Below are 19,515 nucleotides of genomic sequence, written 5' to 3'. Positions count from 1 at the left end.
CTTTCTTTCTTTCTTTCTTTCTTTCTTTCTTTCTTTCTTTCTTTCTTAATGTTTATTTTTGAGAGAGAGACAGACAGAATATGAGCAGGGGAGGCGCAGAGAGAGAGGGAGACACAGAATCTGGACCAGGCTCCAGGCTCTGAGCTGTGAGCACAGAGCCTGACATGGGACTTGAACCCACAAACTGCAAGATCACGACCTGAGCAGAAGTCAGATGTGTAACCACCTGAGCCACCCAGGCACCCCATCTACAGTGGTCTTTCAAATATTTACTACTTTCCTCTTGACACTTTTCACTCAGAAGATGACCTTATCTTTGTTTCACGGAACAACAGCAACAACAACCTGAATCCTACCTGATTGGAATTGTTTCAAATTTTTGCTCCTGAACCAATTTACTTGTGTTTATACCAATTCTTATTTGGTGTCATTCTGTTTCGCTCATAAACACACATCTTGTTATTCTGTGCATTAACTCTCATTCTGTCCTCTTTTTCAAGTGTCTTGTCTCTTCAGTGTGTCCCATTCTATTGCCTCCCTTTACTTATATTCAACTTTCCTTCAACCATATGTCCCCTTTAAAGTCTGTGTTCTTGGGGCGCCTGGGTGGCTCAGTTGGTTAAGCATCTGACTTTGGCTCAGGTCATGATCTCACGGTTCGTGAGTTTGAGCCCCGTGTCGAACCTGCTTCAGATTCTGTGTCTCTCTTTCTCTCTGCCCGTCCCCTACGCTCGCTCACTCGCTCTCTCAAAAATGAATAAACATTAAAAAAAATAAAATGCTAAAGTGTGTGATCTCCCATTGCATTCAAGGTAAATATCCAGGTTCCCAGCATAGCCATCAAAAATCTGGTCTCTGGTAAGCTCTTATCCCTGTGTCTTTACATTTTTGTAGGTACTTTTGTCTAAGCATTTCAGACGATAAATAGAATCCCCAACTTGCTAGAAATGCCTTTTGTGTAACCATGTGCTATTCCCTCTGAAGTACTTCTGCTGGAAGGTTGGAATACTTTCCCCTTCTGATGTCTAATTCCTGTTTGTTTTTTGAGACTCAAGTCTGGGAAACCTCAGCTGATCTGGCCTACCACAGCAAGTATGGGTTTGATACTCATCCTCCCAGCATCCTATACATTTCTCCATTATAATGTTGCATTTTACATTACATAATATGTTCTGCCTGCCTTTATTCTTTTGAATATTTAAACTTTTGAAAACTGTAACGTGCAGAAAAATCTTAACTGCACAGCTCTGAAGTTTTACAAAGTGAACACAGTCATATAACCATTGTGAAGGACTAATTGAACTCTTTGCAGCAGTCATGTAACCATTGCTCTCCGACAGAGTCATTCTCCCAAATACAGGATGTATCATTCAAGTATAAATTTTGCAAAGATTGTTCTATATTAGAAGCTCAAAATAAATAGATGAAAGAAATCACTTAAATTTTATATTTGTCTTGTATATAAATCCTTTTTGATGTATCAATTTCATATTTATCATTTGATGTATATTTTTATTTTAAACTAGGTATGAGCACTTTTCTTCATGTCTCAATCAAGTATTAGGTCTTCTTAATGGAAAGGATCCTGATTCTTCTTCAAAGGTGTGTAAAAACATAACTTTTTTGTTTTAAATTTTTGAAAACTGTAATGTGCAGAAAAAAATGTGCAGCTCTGAAGTTTTACAAACTGAACACAGTCATATAACTATTACCTAGATCAGAAAATAGAGCATTACCAATACCCTAGAACCCTCAAATCTTCATTCACTGGTACATTCCCCTTGGAAAATTGTTTCACGGTGCCTAGTGAATATGCATACACCTCGTGACACTGCGTTTCCACTCCTAAGCTACATAGCTAAGAGAGACATATCCATAAGCTCATCAAAAGACATGTGCAGGGGCGCCTGGGTGGCGCAGTCGGTTAAGCGTCCGACTTCAGCCAGGTCACGATCTCGCGGTCCGGGAGTTCGAGCCCTGCGTCAGGCTCTGGGCTGATGGCTCAGAGCCTGGAGCCTGTTTCAGATTCTGTGTCTCCCTCTCTCTGCCCCTCCCCCGTTCATGCTCTGTCTCTCTCTGTCCCAAAAATAAATAAAAACGTTGGAAAAAAAAAATTAAAAATAAAAAAAAAAAAGACATGTACAAAACATTACATAGAAAATGCAGCTTTAAAAATGACACGATTTCCTGGGTTTTTTTTTTTAAATGTTTATTTGTTTATTTTGGGAGAAAGAGCGCACACACCTGTGTGTGAGCCAGGGAGGGGCAAAGAGAAGGAAAGCGAAAGAATCCCAAGCAGGCTCCATGCTATCAGCACAGATCCTGACATGGGGCTCAATCTCACAAACAGATCATCACCTGAGCTGAAATCAGGAGTGGAACACTTAACTGAGCCACCCATGCACTCCTATTTTCTGATTTTTTAAAACATCAGATGCTTAGGGGATAAATTCAACACAACGCACACAAGGTCTCTACTCTGAAATTATAAAACATTGAGAGATAGGGGCGCGTGGGTGGCTTACTAGGTTAAGCGTCTGACTTCAACTCAGGTCATGAACTCATGGTTTGTGAGTTCAAGCCCTGTGTTAGGCTCTGTGCTGGCAGCTCAGAGCCTGGAGCCTGCTTCAGATTCTGTCTCCCTCTCTCTCTGCCCCTCCCCCACTTGTGCTCTGTCTGTCTCAAAAATAAATATTTTAAAAAAATTCAAAACATTGAGAGCTATAAAAGACCTAAATAATACAGATATACTAAGTTCATAGATTAGAACACTTGCAAAATCATAGCAGGCTTTAGTGGGTTTTTTTGTTTTTATATTTCTTTTTGTCTTTGGTGTATATGGAAATTGGGAAGCTAATTATAAAATTCACATGGATATACAAAAGTCCAAAAATAACTAGGGCCATCCTGGAAAAAGTGAACACAGTTGGAGGATTTCTAACACTACCAGATGTTAAGACTTAATGTAAAGCTGTAATAGTTAAAACAGTGCAATACTGTCGTAAGGATGGACTGGAACACAGTACAGTGTCAAACCAAACCATAGCATATGATCTCCTGATTAATACAGTGCTGTCTTAAAAGTATGGTCATTTCAGGGAGCTTGGGTGGCTCAGTCAATTAAGTGTCTGGCTCTAGATTTCGGTTCAGGTAATGATCTCACTCCCAGTATGGAGCCTGCTTAGGATTCTTTCTCTCCCCTCTCCCTCTGTCCCTCCCCTGCTTGCACACATGTCCCCCTGCTTTAATAAAATCACCTTTTTGCACCAACGAATAAAAAAGAAAGAAAGAAAAAGAATAGTAAAAAAAATTGGAAGCTGTTTTTAATTTTTGTTTTAGAATATTTTCTTTAAAAATATGTCATTTTCAACTTCATCATTTGGTTGCTTTGTGCATTACAGGCCAATGAAATTGACATTTAACGAAGACTTTATATTGCACAGGTTTTAGAATTACTTCTTGCCTTCTGTTCAGTGACTCAGCTGCGCCATGTGCTCACTCAGATGATATTTGAGCAGTCTCCATCTGGCAACACCATTCTGGGAAGCCGTTCTAAATGTTTAGATCCTACTGTGGCTCTACTTCGTTGGTCAAGCCAACCTCTGGATGGATCAGAAAACTGTTCTATTTTAGCTTTGGACTTGTTCAAGGAAATATTTGAGGTAATATAATGATAACCAAAATGCCTCTTCATTTTTATGATTCTCAGTGAACAGTTTACTTTCAAAAATATTCACAGTAAATTTCAAAGTGTTTATATACTTTATGAAAACTTTTCAAGTAACAAGCTCCCTACCATTGACCTACAAAATTTCCTTTTTTTGGGCAAAGTCAGGCACATTACTGTTTTCTTTTTTCACACTGAATAACTTATATGTATTCCTTTCAGTGTAATAAGTAAAGGTATTAGCTGAGATTTGTGTGGTTTATTGTTGTATGACTATGTTTTTTGCAGTAGTAACATTCAGCTTCTCCGTCTCAGTGGATACTGTTGACCATCTTTATTATCCTTTGAGTGGATTAATATAAGAACATTGGATTCAGTCACTCAGATGGAGTGGAACATGCCATACAATGCGAGGCACTTAGGATACAGACAAAAATTCTTTCTGTAGAGGCTATTACATTCTGGTAGTTTCTACTATCTAGGTCATTTAGCATTCTCTACTGTTTTCCCTGTTTTTATGCCATTCTGCCTAACACAGTATCTTCCTGGAGTGTTTCCCTTCATGACTGGATCCTAGGCACAAACAAAAATGTATATGAGTGATTAAATATATTTTTCAGAGATTATGCACAAATTATTCTTTCTGTTTTATGTTGGTCTTGACCGTTAATCAGTTTTAGCGTTTTAAAAAGCCTTTCAAGATCCTTGATGGGAATTATTTATGGTTGTAAAGTATTAAGACCAGTGATTGTTATTTAATTATGTAATTTCACTTGGCAAATTCAGGATTCTTGTTTTGAAATCACAGATACAGTCTAGTTAAAAGTCTTCTTTGTAGTTGAAGGGCACCTGGGTGGCTCCGTTGGTTAAGCATCCGACTTTAGCTCAGGTCATGATCTTGTGGTTCATGAGTTCAAGCCCCTCATCAGGCTCTATGCTGACAGCTCAAAGCCTGGAGCCTGCTTGGGATTCTCTCTCTCCCAGTCCCTCCCCCACTCATTCTTTCTCTCAAGAATAAACATTTAAAAAAAAAATTTTTTTTAAGTCTTGTTTACAGTTGAATAACCCCAAGCCTTACTGTTCCATTTAAGAAAAAAGTCATAGCCATCAAAACTGGGTAGATTTTAAATAGGAGACACAGGTCAATCAACTATTGAAGTAATTATAAGAAATGTGATGAGAGTGTTGCAGCTCAGTGATGACTAGCTCTGTGTTCTTTATTCCATCTTTATTTTGATTTTTAATCATTGGTGGTGGTTAATTCTCCAGGATGTTGTAGATACTGCTAACTGCTCCTCAGCTGACCGATTTGTGACCCTTCTACTGCCTACAATCCTTGATCAACTTCAATTCACAGAACAAAATCTAAATGAAGCTTTACTAAGAAAAAAATGCGAAAGAATGGTCAAGGCCACTGAAGTTTTGTTAAATATCCTTTGCTGTTAAAACATGGAAACTAACCGCTCATTTTTTTCTAGCATCACATTTACTGCATTTTTGTCTTTATTTGTAATTTTGTCATTTCTCATGCTTGCATCTATTCAGAATTACTGAAGTTTAAACTATAGAACTAATCCTCAATAAAGAGTGTGAAAAAAGTTATCCAGACTTTATTTTTTCCTTATTTTTCTTTGTAAAACTTTTGAACTAAATAATATTTTTAGAATACTTTTTAAACTTAATTTGGACATTTTTATCATAATTTGAGATTAGGAGATATATTCTAAAGTAACAGAACCGCTCTGTTACTCTAGTGCTAATTGCTGTCCCTGGGCGATTTGTGGTGCCACCGTTGGTAGCAGCAAATCAGAGAATAAACAAACATCAGTAGAGTCATTATAGTTTAGTTTATATTATAATTTTTACTGAAAATTAAAGTCTCTAGGAATGTTTTAATAAAGATGACATCACACTTGGTTATAAAAAAGACAAATGTTGTCAAGACAAATTCATTTATTTCTAAAAAAGAAAAGCTTGAGTTCAGTTAATGTCACTGCCTAACTTCCATATTGCATGCATTTTTCTTAGGTCTTTCCTTGTGCTAGCTGTTTTCTTTTAGATCAGCTGATTCTATGTCCATATGAAGCCCAAGTTCCATTTTTAAAATATTTCATTAATGCTTTCTATTATCAATAAGGAGCCATTATATCTAAACCATATCTCTTATATTATACCTGGTCAGGTTTTCTTTTTTATATCTCAGAGCAACAAGAATTTGCTCAACTTTGTCCTGCCCTAGAGCAAATTCCACATCTGTTTACTCTCTTCTCTGAGCTGCTGCTTCTTAATTTTTCTTTACCGCAGTAATTCCCAGCCCTGGCTATGTGTTAGAATTACCTGGAGAATGTTTTAAAAATACACCTGAACCTTACTTCCTTCCAGCAATTCTAATTTAATTGGAGTAATGTGAAACCCTGGGGGGGGTGGGAAGGGGGAGGTGTTGTGATTGATTGTTCAAACTGCCCAGGTGATTCTAACATGCAGCCAAAGTTGAAAATCACTGCTGTAGAGACACATGATTATGTTGCTTGATCCTAGAGATAGCTGTTATATGCAAACCTCAAAACTGGTACTATTCTGAGCCAAAGCCGACCCCTTTTTAATATAGATATTCAAATTAACTTGTAGTATACAAAATAGGAAAAAATAACTTTCCTTGGTTCAGCAAATATTGAACCATTGTGATAACCTGCTAATACTAACATCCGGCAGAGTAACAGACTTTTGGTCTCAGTCCCATCTCTTGCCACTTACCAGTCACTTAAATTCTCTGAGGTCTAGTTTCCTAATCTGCCATTGAGCTAATAATAATTGTATGGAAGTGGAGTGACAAGATACTTTGTATGAAATCACTCTAAATACTATAAAGTGCTATACAAATATAAGCGGTTTTTTGAAAATTTTTTGTTTGTATTCCTTAACAAAACTTACCTCTGTGTGGAGATGATACTCTAAAAATGCATGTTGCAAAAATTCTGACTACTGTCAAATGTACCACTCTGATAGAACAACAATTTACATATGGCAAGATTGATCTGGGGTTTGGAACAAAGGTAGCAGATTCTGATTTGTGGTGCGTATATGAAATCCAAATGGCACAGAATTAACGAAAGTTTTTTTCATAATTTTAAAAACATTCAATTCATAGTTTATATGCTTCTAAAGAAAGGATAATCTTAACATGTGATTTGTTTTCCATTGTTCATTTTGTGTTATTTTAATTTGTTATTATCTAAGGGTCTTTTATACTCCTTTTTAGGAGGCTTTTTTGACATTGCCTCAGGAATTATTTTTATGTTCATTTTAACCAAAAAGCATGGAAAAACAGTCATTTTTTTTTATTATGAGGAAATTAGTAGTTTTTGTACTTACAAAGGTTGTTCTTTTCACTGGCATGTCAGGACTTTCATTTAAAGGTGGATTTTCTCTGATAGTGATGAGATTATTTTATCCCCCTCCTCCCTCATGAATTAAGTCCATTAACAAGTCTTTAGTGAGGACCTGCTAAATGCTACATACTGATTTGTTCTGATTTCCATGTTGAAATTGTCAATAATTTGTGATCCTCAAGGACAAGGATTACCTTTTTTTACTTTTTTATACTGCCTTGTGGTACAAGGCTGAAAACATGGTTTAGTGTATTGGTAAATATTAGGTATTCTACACCACTTAAGGTTGCCCTTTATTGTTGATATTCCAATGACAGAGCTAAGAATTAAATAGGTCATGTTGTCAATGCTACTAGTAATTTGGAGCAGAAAATTGAAGCATGCTGGTATTTGAGTTTAGAAAAACAAACACTGTCTAAACTTAGGCTATTAATGCCAATTTGTTTTTTTGGACTTGGGTTATAAGGATGCTGGTCTCTATTGTATTTTTACTTCCCAAAAGAAACAATACTTTGGTACGCCTAGGTGGCTCAGTTGGTTAAGCGTCCAACTCTTGATTTCGGCTCAAGTTATGATCTCGCAGTTCATGAGATCAAGCCTATGTCGGACTCAGCATGCAGGGCCTCCTTGGGTTTTCTCTCTCTCAAAATAAATAAATAAAATACTTCATCTTCCTGAGGTTTAGAAACAAAAGTGTTGGTTTTTCAGAATATTCTTAGAATTATGACAGAAATCAATCTCTAAGCAGTTTTTTAGTTATCTAATTGAAATATGACTTATTTTTAAAGCAAACTTGCTGCTGATGTAGTTTTGAAAACTCTTGATTTGATGAACAAGCTTAAACCATTGGTTCCTGGCATGGAAGTAAGCTTCTACAAAATCCTGCAGGTGAGTTTAAACTCTTCAAATATTGAAGTTTATTCATACATAAATGCTTCCTAATGTGTGATTTTCTGTTTTAATATTCTTAATCTTTAGAAAATGTTTCTCTTAGAATTGGCCATCAGAAGACAATTGTTAGTTGTCTTAAGTAGCTGTAATGTTCCCAGTATATGGTGATTTTACATAGTTTTGCAGAAATTGAACATAAATGCTTCTGATTCTAATGTATGGGCTGTTTATGATAGTAGTGCTTCCTCAGCCTTTTTCCTTTCTTGTGTCCTACTTCATGTTTGTTTATTTCTACTAGTATTGCAGTGAAGAGGGGGTGGTATTTGTTTTGGAGTTTTGGTTTTGGTTGGCGTTGATGAGGTAGGATATTAAGAGGATAAAGGACACATCTGGAAGAAAAGGACTTGATTGTGAATGATAACAGGACGAGAGAGGGTGTGCAGAAAATAGCTAACTCAAAAATTTTGATGATAGTAGTAGCTGAATAAGAGCTCTAAATGTTTACCTTGATAGCCACAAAACCTGACTTACATGTGTGAGTTAAGTTACTATAATGATTTAACAAAGATGGCTCCGGGGCCTGTATAGAAGCCAAAACTGAAACCTTACACAGGTGCCACTTACACACTCTGAGAGCATAATGCTTAAGAGATGGAGTTCAGATGTTGACTCCACCATTTATTAGTGTGGACTTGAGGACTTGAGCAAGTTATTTCACTTCTCTGAACTCCAGTTTCCGTAACTACAGAATGAAAATAATGATCCCTCTCCATAGGAGCAGTTACAAAGAGTTACCATGAAGGTTATGGAGATAAAGCCCAGCTCTTAACATGGTTCTGTGGCCTTCAATTGTAACTGAGTACTTACAAGACACTCAACATAGTAAAATGTGGATAATTATAAAGGATTCATATTTTAGTATTTTTCTCTGTTAACACCTTAAAAATTGAATCAAACTGATTTTTATGTCCTTTAGGAGATGTTTTTCAGAATAAATTATTTGGGGCTTACAGTACTAATAAAAAATACTTGCTGGCATGAAAGACTTATGCTTGAAGTATAAATATTTCAGTTACTAAATTAGAATTTTTTTAGTTTGAATTTTATTCTTACTTGGAAATGATTAGTTATTATTTCTTATAGCCAGATTTTTTTTTTTTAAGGGTAGCTGGACAAACAAAATTCAAAAATCAGTCAGCTATGGATGATATTTTAAATTCATCCAAATATTGAAAATATGATTTTCATAGGCACAACAAAACCATTCAAAACTTTTGCCAGAAATTTTTAAAGCTAGTGTTCATATTGACTGTGTAGATAACTATAACTAGGTAAAGGCTAATAAATACATTCGAACATCAGGTAGAAACTGTTCACAATTTGCCTAGAATTATTTTATGATTTAGCTCTATTTACTCATCTTGCTCTAAAAAGCCTGACATTATTCTTTCTGCTTCTTGTTTTCTGGTTTCTGATTTACTTAGGATCCACGCCTGATTACACCCTTGGCTTTTGCTTTAACATCAGATAATAGAGAACAAGTACAGTGTGGATTGGGAATACTATTGGAAGCTGCTCCACTGCCAGATTTTCCTGCCTTAGTGTGAGTTGTAGTCATTTGCGGTATATCTCTCGTGGTTCTAGACTATCCTGCTATGTTTCTTTGGTAGTCCTCAATACAGATAGATTAGAAAATTTGTGAATTAAAGACATTGTAACAGTCAGTAATTTTTCAAGTGATTAAAAGAAAACTTGATTCCAGTAACTGAAAAGACCAGGTGTATACTCAGGGAAAAACTACATTTAGGTGGTTAAATATTTTATCCAGGCACTATGCCTCTCTGTCTCTCAGTTGCTCTATTAACATAGCAGCTTCTGAACCATGCTTTACATCCTATCAGTTTATTTCTTACAAGATAGAACAAGTTTCCCTGTGTCAGCTGTACTTAAAAAAAAAAAAAGGTAAAAAGACATTTAGGTTAGATTTGAGGAAAAACTTCCTCAGCTTAAGGGTTGTAGGTAACCACAGAATTGCCAGAGGATATGATGAGAACCTGCTCTAAAGGATTAAACACTTAATAAAGAACATAGCGTTTAGGACTAAAAAACTATCAACAAAAACAAAACAGAAAAGAAAACAAAGAACTTTCCCAGTTGTATAAATGATAAGTCTAAGCATCACTCTCATTGACCAGATCTGGATTGTTTTACAGATACCAAGGGTTCAGCCGTAAAGAACTATGTGGACTGAAAGGTTGGGTGCGGTGGTAGTGTTCCTAAAGAAAAATCCTGTGCTTTTTTTCAGAAAGTGGAATAGATAATGGCCAGGCTATACTCATTAATTTCAAACATTAAGAGAGTATTTGCTGTTATGTTTGAAAAAAATTGAGATTTTTGGACTCTCTGTAAACTAAATGGTTAACCAAATGTCCAGTTGTGTCTACCTTAATTTTAAAAAATTTAAGGGGCTTGGGGCACCTTGGTGGCTCAGTCGGTTAAGCATATGACTCTTGGTCTCAGCTCAGGTCATGATCTTACAGTTCATTAGTTCAAGCCCCACATCTGCACTGTCAGTGCAGTGCCTGCTTGGGATTGTCTCTCTTTCCCTCTCTGCCCCTCTCCTGCTCACTCACTTTCTCTCTTTCAAAAATAAATAAACTTAAAAAAAAACATTTAAGTGGCTAGTATAAATGAATTTGCAAAAGTGGTTTGAATAAACTGAAGCAAGTTGATAAGCAGGTAAGACATTCCTGTATGCTGGCGTTCTGAAAACTATAGCCAGCAGGCAGGCTGTAAATAAAGTTCTATTGCAACAAGAACATACCCATTCATTTTCATATTATCTGTATTTTCTGTGTCTACATTCATGCTATGACATCAGGATTAGGTAGTTGTAACTATTAAGCCTAAGATACTTACTGCATTGTCTTTTAAAAAGTTTGCTAACCTCTGCTATTTAACTAATTTAGCAAACTCATTTTTCAGAATTAATAATTTAAGTAATCCTAAATTAAGAGATTAAGAACTATGGAGAACAAGACCACATAATCAAAATTGTCTTCATTTTATAGTGAATATTTTTAAACAAATAAATGGACAAATAGAGAGCTTCTCAATTTAAAGATAGAAGTGGTCTGGGGGCGCCTGGGTGGTTCAGTCGGTTAAGCGTCTGACTTCGGCTCAGGTCATGATCTCACGGTTTGTGAGTTCGAGCCCCACATCAGGCTCTGGAGTGACAGCTCAGAGCCTGGAGCCTGCTTCAGATTCTGTTGTCTCCCACTCTCTCTGGCCCTTCCCCTCAAGCTCTGTCTCTCTCTCTGTCTCTCTCTCTCTCTCTCTCTCTCTCTGAAAAATAAATAAACGTTAAAAAAATTTTTTTTAAAAAGTGGTCTGTGAAGCTGCTTCATTTTGTGGTGGCTTGGTTGCTCCAACTTTGGTAATCTGATATAAAGGAAAGCCCCTGTGTTTCAGAATGGAAAGCTTCAGCTTCACTGAAAGTGGGAGTCTTATCCTCTGTCTCTGTATGTGAAATCTACCACTTTATATCTTGGCTGCCCCATTCTTACTGGTGTTGTCTATGTTTCTCTTTTGACACTGTTTAAGGTATTCATTTGTTTTATTTATGTCTGTTTTTGCCTTTGTTTACATCATCTTAGTTTAATAAGGTGAATTCATATGCTGGGTGGGTGGGTACATAAGTAGGTTTTTGGTGTATGTTTGTTTTATTTAGACATTTAACAAACATCTGGTGAGGGCCAGCAATGTGCAGGCCCTCTAATAGGCATTTTTTTTTTAATTTTTTTTTTAACGTTTTATTTATTTTTGAGACAGGGAGAGACAGAGCATGAACAGGGGAGGGTCAGAGAGAGGGAGACACAGAATCTGAAACAGGCTCCAGGCTCTGAGCTGTCAGCACAGAGCCCGACGCGGGGCTCAAACTCATGGACTGCGAGATCATGACCTGAGCCGAAGTTGGCCGCTTAACCGACTAAGCCACCCAGGCACCCCTCTAATAGGCATTTTTGATACTGCAGTAAATTAGACCAGGAGCCACTGTCATGTGGTTTACATTCTAGTTGGGATACAAGTTTAAAAAATTAAGTTTCATAATGTGCACTTCACTGTGGATGGAGGGGCCTTTCTGAGGAAGTGAATTTGAACTGAGACCTGATGATAAGAAGGAGCCAAGTCTATGCAGATCTGGTAAAGGAACAGCTCATACAAAGGCCCTGAGGCAGGAACAAGATATGGTAAGTAGAAGGGGCAGAATAGTCAGGTTGGTGAGAAAGTACTGACGAGAAAGGGCAAGACTGAAGGACATAGGTAAAGGACAGGTGATGTTGTCCATGGTAAGAAGGATGTTCTTACCAATAGCAATATCACTGTACTTAATTTTTACAATTAATCCACACTCAAAGACCAGTTCAAGTGCCTCCAAACCAGAGGTGGAATTGTCATTATAAGGGGTTGTAACTAGAAAAGAGTTTCTTCTGGCAAATTTTTAGGATATTTTCCAAAATTTGGCTTCATCATAAACTCCAAGATTATTTCAAAAACATGTGAAGGCTTATATTCCCAAAAAGATCCATTCTAGAGATTCCCTAATTCTATACTAACTTTGCCTTTTGCTCTATTTTTTGTAATCATTTGTTTTTCTTTTTGATTCCAATTCAGACTTGGAGAAAGCATAGCAGCAAACAATGCCTATAGACAACAGGAAACAGAACACATGCCCAGGAGAATGCCCTTGCAATCATTAAATCACAGTGTTCCAAGATCGGTAAAATGTTTAACTCCTCCACTTTTGAAAGCTAGAGTTCCTGGATTGAACATTGAGGAATTAATAGAGAAACTACAGGCTGGAATGGTGGTGAGTGGCAAATAGCCGTTATAAATGGGATTCTGCGTGGTACATACCAACTAAATATCAGCCCTGATTATAATATTTATTTAAGCAACTTTAGATGCAAATTTGAGCAATGAAACTTATCTTTTAATTTTTTTTTTTTTAACGTTTATTTATTTTTGAGACAGAAATAGAGCATGAGCAGGGGAGGGGCAGAGAGAGAGAGGGAGACACAGAATCTGAAGCAGGCTCCAGGCTCTAAGCTGTCAGCACAGAGCCCCATGCGGGGCTCAGAACCACGAACCATGAGATCATGACCTGAGCCGAAGTCAGACGCTTAACTGATTGAGCCACCCAGGCATCCCGAAACCTTTCTTTTAATATGAAAATAACAATATTCTAGAAAGTTTGGAAAGAAAGAAAAACATTAGCCATAAAATTATAACATTTTAGCACAGCAATCATTTTTCCCCCTAGTCTTCCCCGGGCAGCCCACCCTTACCCCTCTGTTACCTCCCATCTAAGAAATATATCCCACAAGCATATCAAATCCTACCCAGATACTCTTCTGCAATAATCAGGTTAGTGAAATGTTTGTGAACCACCTGATAGGACATTCGTATTTTTTTACATTGTTACTCATTAAATTTTAATGATTTAGTTTCACAGACATTTATTTTTTTTATTTTGTTGAATGTGAAAGCTTTCTGATTTTTGACTGTTAAAACTTAGGTAAAGGATCAGATTAATGATGTGAGAATATCTGACATAATGGATGTATATGAAATGAAACTGTCCACATTAGCTGTGAGTACAAGCTTGTTTTAACTATATGTAACTGTTAAGCTTTATTAAAGGTGTTTTCTGGGAGGTGATAAAGATTGATGGTATGTTTTCTTATAGTCCAAAGAAAGTAGGCTACAAGATCTTTTGGAAGCAAAAGCTCTAGCCTTGGCCCAGGCTGATCGGCTGATTGCTCAGTACCGCTGCCAAAGAACTCAAGCTGAGACCGAGGTGTGGACAATACAAAGATCTAGCTGATAAGTGGAAAAATAAATTAAGTAGTACATGTACAAAACTGTGATTCTATTTTTGTTCCTGTATTTGAAGTAAACCGTTCTCAGCATTTGACACGACTATTCCCTCCATCTTGAAACCCTCCCCTGTTTAATTTTGGTCACAACGTCAACTTCTGGTTTTCTTTCTGAATTAATGGATATTCTTTTTCTGTATCCTTTATGAATTTCTTTTTCTCCACTCAACCCTAAAATACTGGCTTTTCCCCATGTTATGTTCTAAGCCCTTTGCTGTTATTAGGTAGTCTATGGTTCCAGTCATTACCAGAATGTTAATGCCGCCAATTTTATGTGCTGAGCCAAGATCCTTTTTGCTCAGTAGTAAATGCTTCCTATATAGCTCTGTTTAAAAAATAGCAAATACTTCCCATTCTGTATAACCAGTCCTGAACTCAGCAACCTTTTTAAAAATTTATTCTTTTTTGTATGTTGTTCTGAAGGGTTTTCCAGACAAGAAACCTGGAAGTCACACAGTTACCTTCTGTAAGGAGTCCTTTACCAAATCCAGTTGATTCTACCTTCTAAATATTACTTTTTTCTGCCTTGTTTCTGTTCTTGCCACTATTTGCTACAGGTCAAATCCTTCATTTTTTTATATGAAAACATAGCAGAGCCTATACTTCCTACCTTCAGGCTGGAGCCCTCTTCTCAACCACCCTCCCCATGCATCCCAAGTCATCTGTCTTGTATTTTGTTCCACTCTCCCTTCTTCCTCCACAGTGAGCCCTGAGGCTGTAATCTGATTTTATTGCTTCTGTGCTAAATACTCTGCAGTAGCTATCCATTTTACTCAGAAGAAAGTTTAAATTCCTTAGTTTGGCACACAAGGATTCTAACTCATTCCGCATCTCCTGGCATTTCTGTGCATTTTCTGCAGTCAGCTATATTAGATTACTTTGCAGTTTCTTACGCAGTTCTGTTACTTTGCAGTTACTTGGCATACTCTTAGGTCTCCCTGTCTTTTTACTTGCTCTGCCATGTCTGGAACACTTTTCCTCTTTCTCTGCCTAACTCCTAATAATCCTTCAGGTTTTAGTTTACCTCCATTTCTTAGGAAGCTTTCTCTGGTCCTCTTCTTCCCACACTTGTGAAAATTGTATAACCCCACCTCGATCCTTGATGTCAGAGACTGTTTTATCTCCCGGCCCCAGCAAGCACCATACTCAGGTGCTCAGAAAGTTCGATATTGTGCTGTGTGCATCATCAGGAGTAAGAACTTACTGCAGTAGTATGAAATTTCCTAACAGACACAAATGGTATCTCAACAGTTTGATATCATTTGTAATGAATTATAATAAAGTATTTGACTTTTGAGAGAAGCATTAAAATCAATGACACATAGAATACCTTTACAGTCTTAAGTACAGATATTTTTAAAAATATGAATAAATATAACCATATGCTTTCCTTTTCTTTTGACATAGATTCATTTGTCTTGACTAATAGCATGTTGAATTTATCATAAATTCCAATAAGAAAATTAGTGATATTAAAATCATTTTGTCCTCTCCCTTCCCATAGCGCATTCTTACATTCTATATCTGTTGAACATGTCTTGCATTTTATTGGAGAATTTAATGTTTTACTCATTTTACTGGAAAGACTTATAAAAATAATAATGGGGTATTAACTGTTTTATAGACTGTCATAAAAATATAGAAGGGCTTAGGTTTTTATCTGGCATTTCAAAATAAGAGTATTTCTCAGGCTAATGAATGGTGGGGAGAGTTCACTTCTCATTCTAGTTTTCTGTTTCTTTAATGTTTCATGTCACAAATACTTTCATATTAAATTTAGATTGTATTCTCTGTGCTGATTTTAAGTGTTTTCTTAAACATCTGTGATATGGTTAAGATCTTATTCTTAATTCCTACCTAAAATGGAGAAAACTGATTTGTATAAATTTTATGGTTTGGAGTTGATGGCTAGCCCCAAGGAGCACACTTACCCTTTTAATTGAGTAATGTGTGTAGAGCTACCTTCATGCTGTTATAATTGTGTTCATTTCTGTGAATCTGACCATACCAAGATTGTTCTGGTCAGAACAATCTATTAAGTAAAAAACTATAACAGTGTCAGATTTGTTAGAACTAGTTAAATAATAAGTATGTGTGACTAATAAAACTTTATATAACCCAATAGATGCTAGCCTATTAGATATTTGGTAAACCTTTTAAATTGTAGAAACTGAGCATATTATATACATGGTAGAAAAGCCTCTGTTCTGTTTTGTTTGTTTTTAGGCACGGACACTTGCTGGTATGTTGAGAGAAGTTGAGAGAAAAAATGAAGAGCTTGGTGTGTTGCTGAAGGCACAACAGGTTGAATCAGAAAGAGCCCAGAGTGATATTGAGCATCTCTTCCAACATAATAGAAAATTAGAGTCTGTGGCTGAAGAACATGAAATACTCACAAAATCCTACATGGAACTTGTTCAGAGGTAAATGAATAAAGTAAATATTTCTGTGTAAAGTTAGAATCTAGAATGAACACACAACATTTTTTTTTTTCCTGTGGTCCTAAAATCCTTTTGTAAGCATTCCTATGTTCTGATAATTCCATAAGTTAAGTAATTGGCAGGAAACTTACATCACAGGTAAATGAAGTATTGCTTACTCAAACTCTGGGTCCAAGTCAGAAACAATTCAGGTCTCTTTGTTTTTTTTTCCAGTTGACTGTACTTTTTTCATGTGTTCATGCAGTCATTAGTCATCTGAGATGTTAGCACCACAAGAACAAGTTGAGTCTGCTTTGTCTGACAAAGTCGAGTCTGACAAATCCCTAGGGTCTGAAACAGTACATAGTTACCACAGTTTGTAATAAGTTGAACCATTTAATGGGCCATTTCTGCAGATCAAATGTGTTGAATATTGCATAGTATTCAGCCTAATAGCATGGAAACTCGGATGTTAGTGTTTAAATCATTGCTTAATTTGTTGTCAGCATTTCTTCTTAATGTTGTTGAATATGGTTTACTTATATGTATGACTATATATGTGGAATAAATTCTTATAGGTGAATTGTTGGTTAAAGGGTATGTGTCTTCAAATTTTTGATGGATTGCCAAGTTTCCTTCCAAAAAGGCTACAATAACTTACATGCCCACTAACAAAATGTGAGATTGTGTTTTCCTCCTCTGTTGAAATTTTCTATCTTTTAGGTCAGTTTTAAAACTTCTGAAATATAAGGAAGACCAGGAACAGTTATGTGTTTTCTACCAAACAATAAAAATTAAAACATTCTGGTTAATGTGTTCTTTGTTTTAACTTATATTTTAAGATTGGTAAGATTTGAAAAAATGTTTTGTCTACGCTATTAATACAGAGATACAGAAAATCTTAACTCTGCAAGGTCCATGTGCTCATTTGCCCATCAGCTAAAATGAAATGTAGAAAATGTATAGCATCTAGAAAATTTGTGATGCTAAAATATCCCAAATGGGATATTTTCTCCCAACAACTTGCTCCAAAGTTTGATTGTTTTAGGCAGCCCTGACAGAGTGGACTATTGTTGTTAAGTCAGGGTGTGAGAAAAAGTAAGCAGTGGTCCCAGAGAAATACGTGGTTTCCAGGAACTGCTGATGTTCAGATAGTGAGTAAGGGGCCAAGAGGTAAAACTCCTGCCTTAAAGGGCCATATGGGTAACAAATAATGAAGCTGGCTGGGGAAAGATCATTTATAATGGTAGAGACTACCTAAAGGCATTCAAATTTAGAATTTTATTTTTTTTAAGTTTACTTATTTTGGGAGAGAAATGGAGTATGTGAACAGGGGATGGGCAGAAAGAGAGGGAGAGAGAGAAAATCCCGAGCAGGCTCTGTGCTATGAGTGCAGAGCCTGAAGCAAGGCTGGAACTCAAGAAGTGTGAGATAATGATGTAAGCCAAAACCAGGAGTCAGACACTTAATTGACTTAGCCACCCAGGTGCCCCCAAATTCAAAATTTTAAAACTGTGTGGGACAAATAAAATACTTCTGGCCAGATTTGCCCAGTGCCACTATTTTGTACTTAATGACGTGAAAAGGACATTTTATACTTAAGATATTTGGGTGTCAAAGTATCACTTTAGAAAGTATTTCTGTGTTTACTTTGCAGGTAAAATAAGCAGGACTATTAGATGCAGAGCTCTAAAGAGACCAGAGAAGTTTTGTGTCCTCAACCACTTTGTTAATTTGACATTTTTAATTAAACATATATTATGCCCAAGAGGCTAATGATGGCAGACTTAAGTTTTATGTTTTAATAGACTTCATCGTTTTAGAGAAGTTTTTAAAAAATTTCTGGACCTAACCATAAAGATAACTATATAGCAAATTATGTAAGGCAATGTTATCTGTAAAATAAAGCTCTATATCCATAAATATGAGGTAAATGCCCTGCATATTTTCTTTTCATAGTAAATATTACCTCCAACATCGCCCAAAACATATCTTTAATATCTTTTTGAGTTACTATTCTTTCTTCGTGTCTTGCTTGTTCATAACATTCCTCTTCTTTCCTTCAGTGTATGCAGTTTGATTTGAAGTAATAATAAAAGGACACACAGTGTTTTCCTCATCATATGTTTTCCTCCATAAAAATATCAACTCATCTTGTCTTTTCAGGAATGAAACCACCGAAAAGAAGAATAAAGATTTACAGATCACATGTGATTCTCTAAATAAACAAATTGAGACAGTGAAAAAGTTGAATGAGTCATTCAAGCAACAAAATGAAAAGTAAAATCCCTAGTTCTTAATTCTAATTATTTTGGATTTTTCAAAAACAATGATTCCCTTTATATAGAACATTATTTTTACAGATAAATTAATAGAATTATAACTTATTTTAGATATAAAATACATTTTTGGCAAAATGTGAAGGTGATTATTATTCTTATTAACTGTCTCATAAAATACTTTTTGGAGAGAAAAAGAAATGAAATATTTCCTTGATGTTTTCTTCTATATTTTTATAACTTCAGGACTATTGCCCAATTAATAGAGAAAGAAGAACAGAGAAAAGAAGTACAGAACCAACTAGTAGACAGAGAATGTAAGCTAGCAAGTAAGTAGCTTCTTATTTAATAAATTGTCTATATTTTAACATATCTTGTGTTGGAAGAAAAATCAAAGCATGAATGGTTTTTATTTTGCTTTTTCATTATTTTCTACTTCTCTCATTGTTTTAAACATTAAATCACATTTTAAACAGCTCCCCTTTTCTTGCCATAACATTTTACAGAGCAGTTTAGTTAGACTGGTTAAATTGAAAAGGCAATATATATTTTTTTTAATCTGGGAGTTAAGGAAAGGATTCTTTTTGAAATGAGTTTTAAAAGAATGTAACAGCAGGTGGCAGTGCTAGGTAATTTTTAGTTACCAGCTTCTCAATAGTAGTAGCTCTGAAATCCACAAAAAAACATTTTTGTTCTAACTCACTTGCCTTAGAATACAGACATCTGCCTATATAATTTTCATACTTTTCTCCATCTCTCTTCCCATTATAATAGGAACAGAGGAAAAAGGAAAGACATGGAGATTTGGCATTTTTTGTTTAATACTGGCATAGGGGAAGAGTTAGGTGGTGTTTTTTATTTTTTATTTTTATTTTTTTGTTTTAATTTTTTTTTTCAACGTTTATTTATTTTTGGGACAGAGAGAGACAG

The 19,515-nt window shown here is 35.8% G+C and overlaps 1 protein-coding gene across 3 annotated transcripts in view; it reads left to right on the top strand.

Annotated features, from left to right (window-relative positions):
• The window catches only part of CIP2A (cellular inhibitor of PP2A), a 33,922-nt gene that overhangs the window by 11,604 nt on the left and 2,803 nt on the right, over window positions 1-19,515 (top strand). For 2 of the 3 annotated variants that reach the window (XM_040484436.1, XM_040484438.1), the window contains 12 exons: window positions 1,527-1,602; window positions 3,444-3,662; window positions 4,937-5,096; window positions 6,599-6,740; window positions 7,845-7,944; window positions 9,432-9,550; window positions 12,622-12,817; window positions 13,526-13,600; window positions 13,697-13,807; window positions 16,113-16,309; window positions 18,473-18,586; window positions 18,832-18,914. In XM_040484436.1, the coding sequence (XP_040340370.1) occupies window positions 1,527-1,602; window positions 3,444-3,662; window positions 4,937-5,096; window positions 6,599-6,740; window positions 7,845-7,944; window positions 9,432-9,550; window positions 12,622-12,817; window positions 13,526-13,600; window positions 13,697-13,807; window positions 16,113-16,309; window positions 18,473-18,586; window positions 18,832-18,914 (1,592 nt within the window). The remainder of the gene's footprint in view (window positions 1-1,526; window positions 1,603-3,443; window positions 3,663-4,936; window positions 5,097-6,598; window positions 6,741-7,844; window positions 7,945-9,431; window positions 9,551-12,621; window positions 12,818-13,525; window positions 13,601-13,696; window positions 13,808-16,112; window positions 16,310-18,472; window positions 18,587-18,831; window positions 18,915-19,515) is intronic. The other variant, XM_040484437.1, reaches the window with a different exon arrangement.

Source organism: Herpailurus yagouaroundi, unplaced genomic scaffold, assembly GCF_014898765.1.
Source record: "Herpailurus yagouaroundi ecotype Mexico unplaced genomic scaffold, PumYag 162, whole genome shotgun sequence".
In the NCBI taxonomy this organism is placed as follows: Eukaryota; Metazoa; Chordata; class Mammalia; order Carnivora; family Felidae; genus Herpailurus; species Herpailurus yagouaroundi.
Note: the sequence above shows the minus strand (reverse complement) of the source record. Positions and strands in the feature narration are given on the sequence as shown.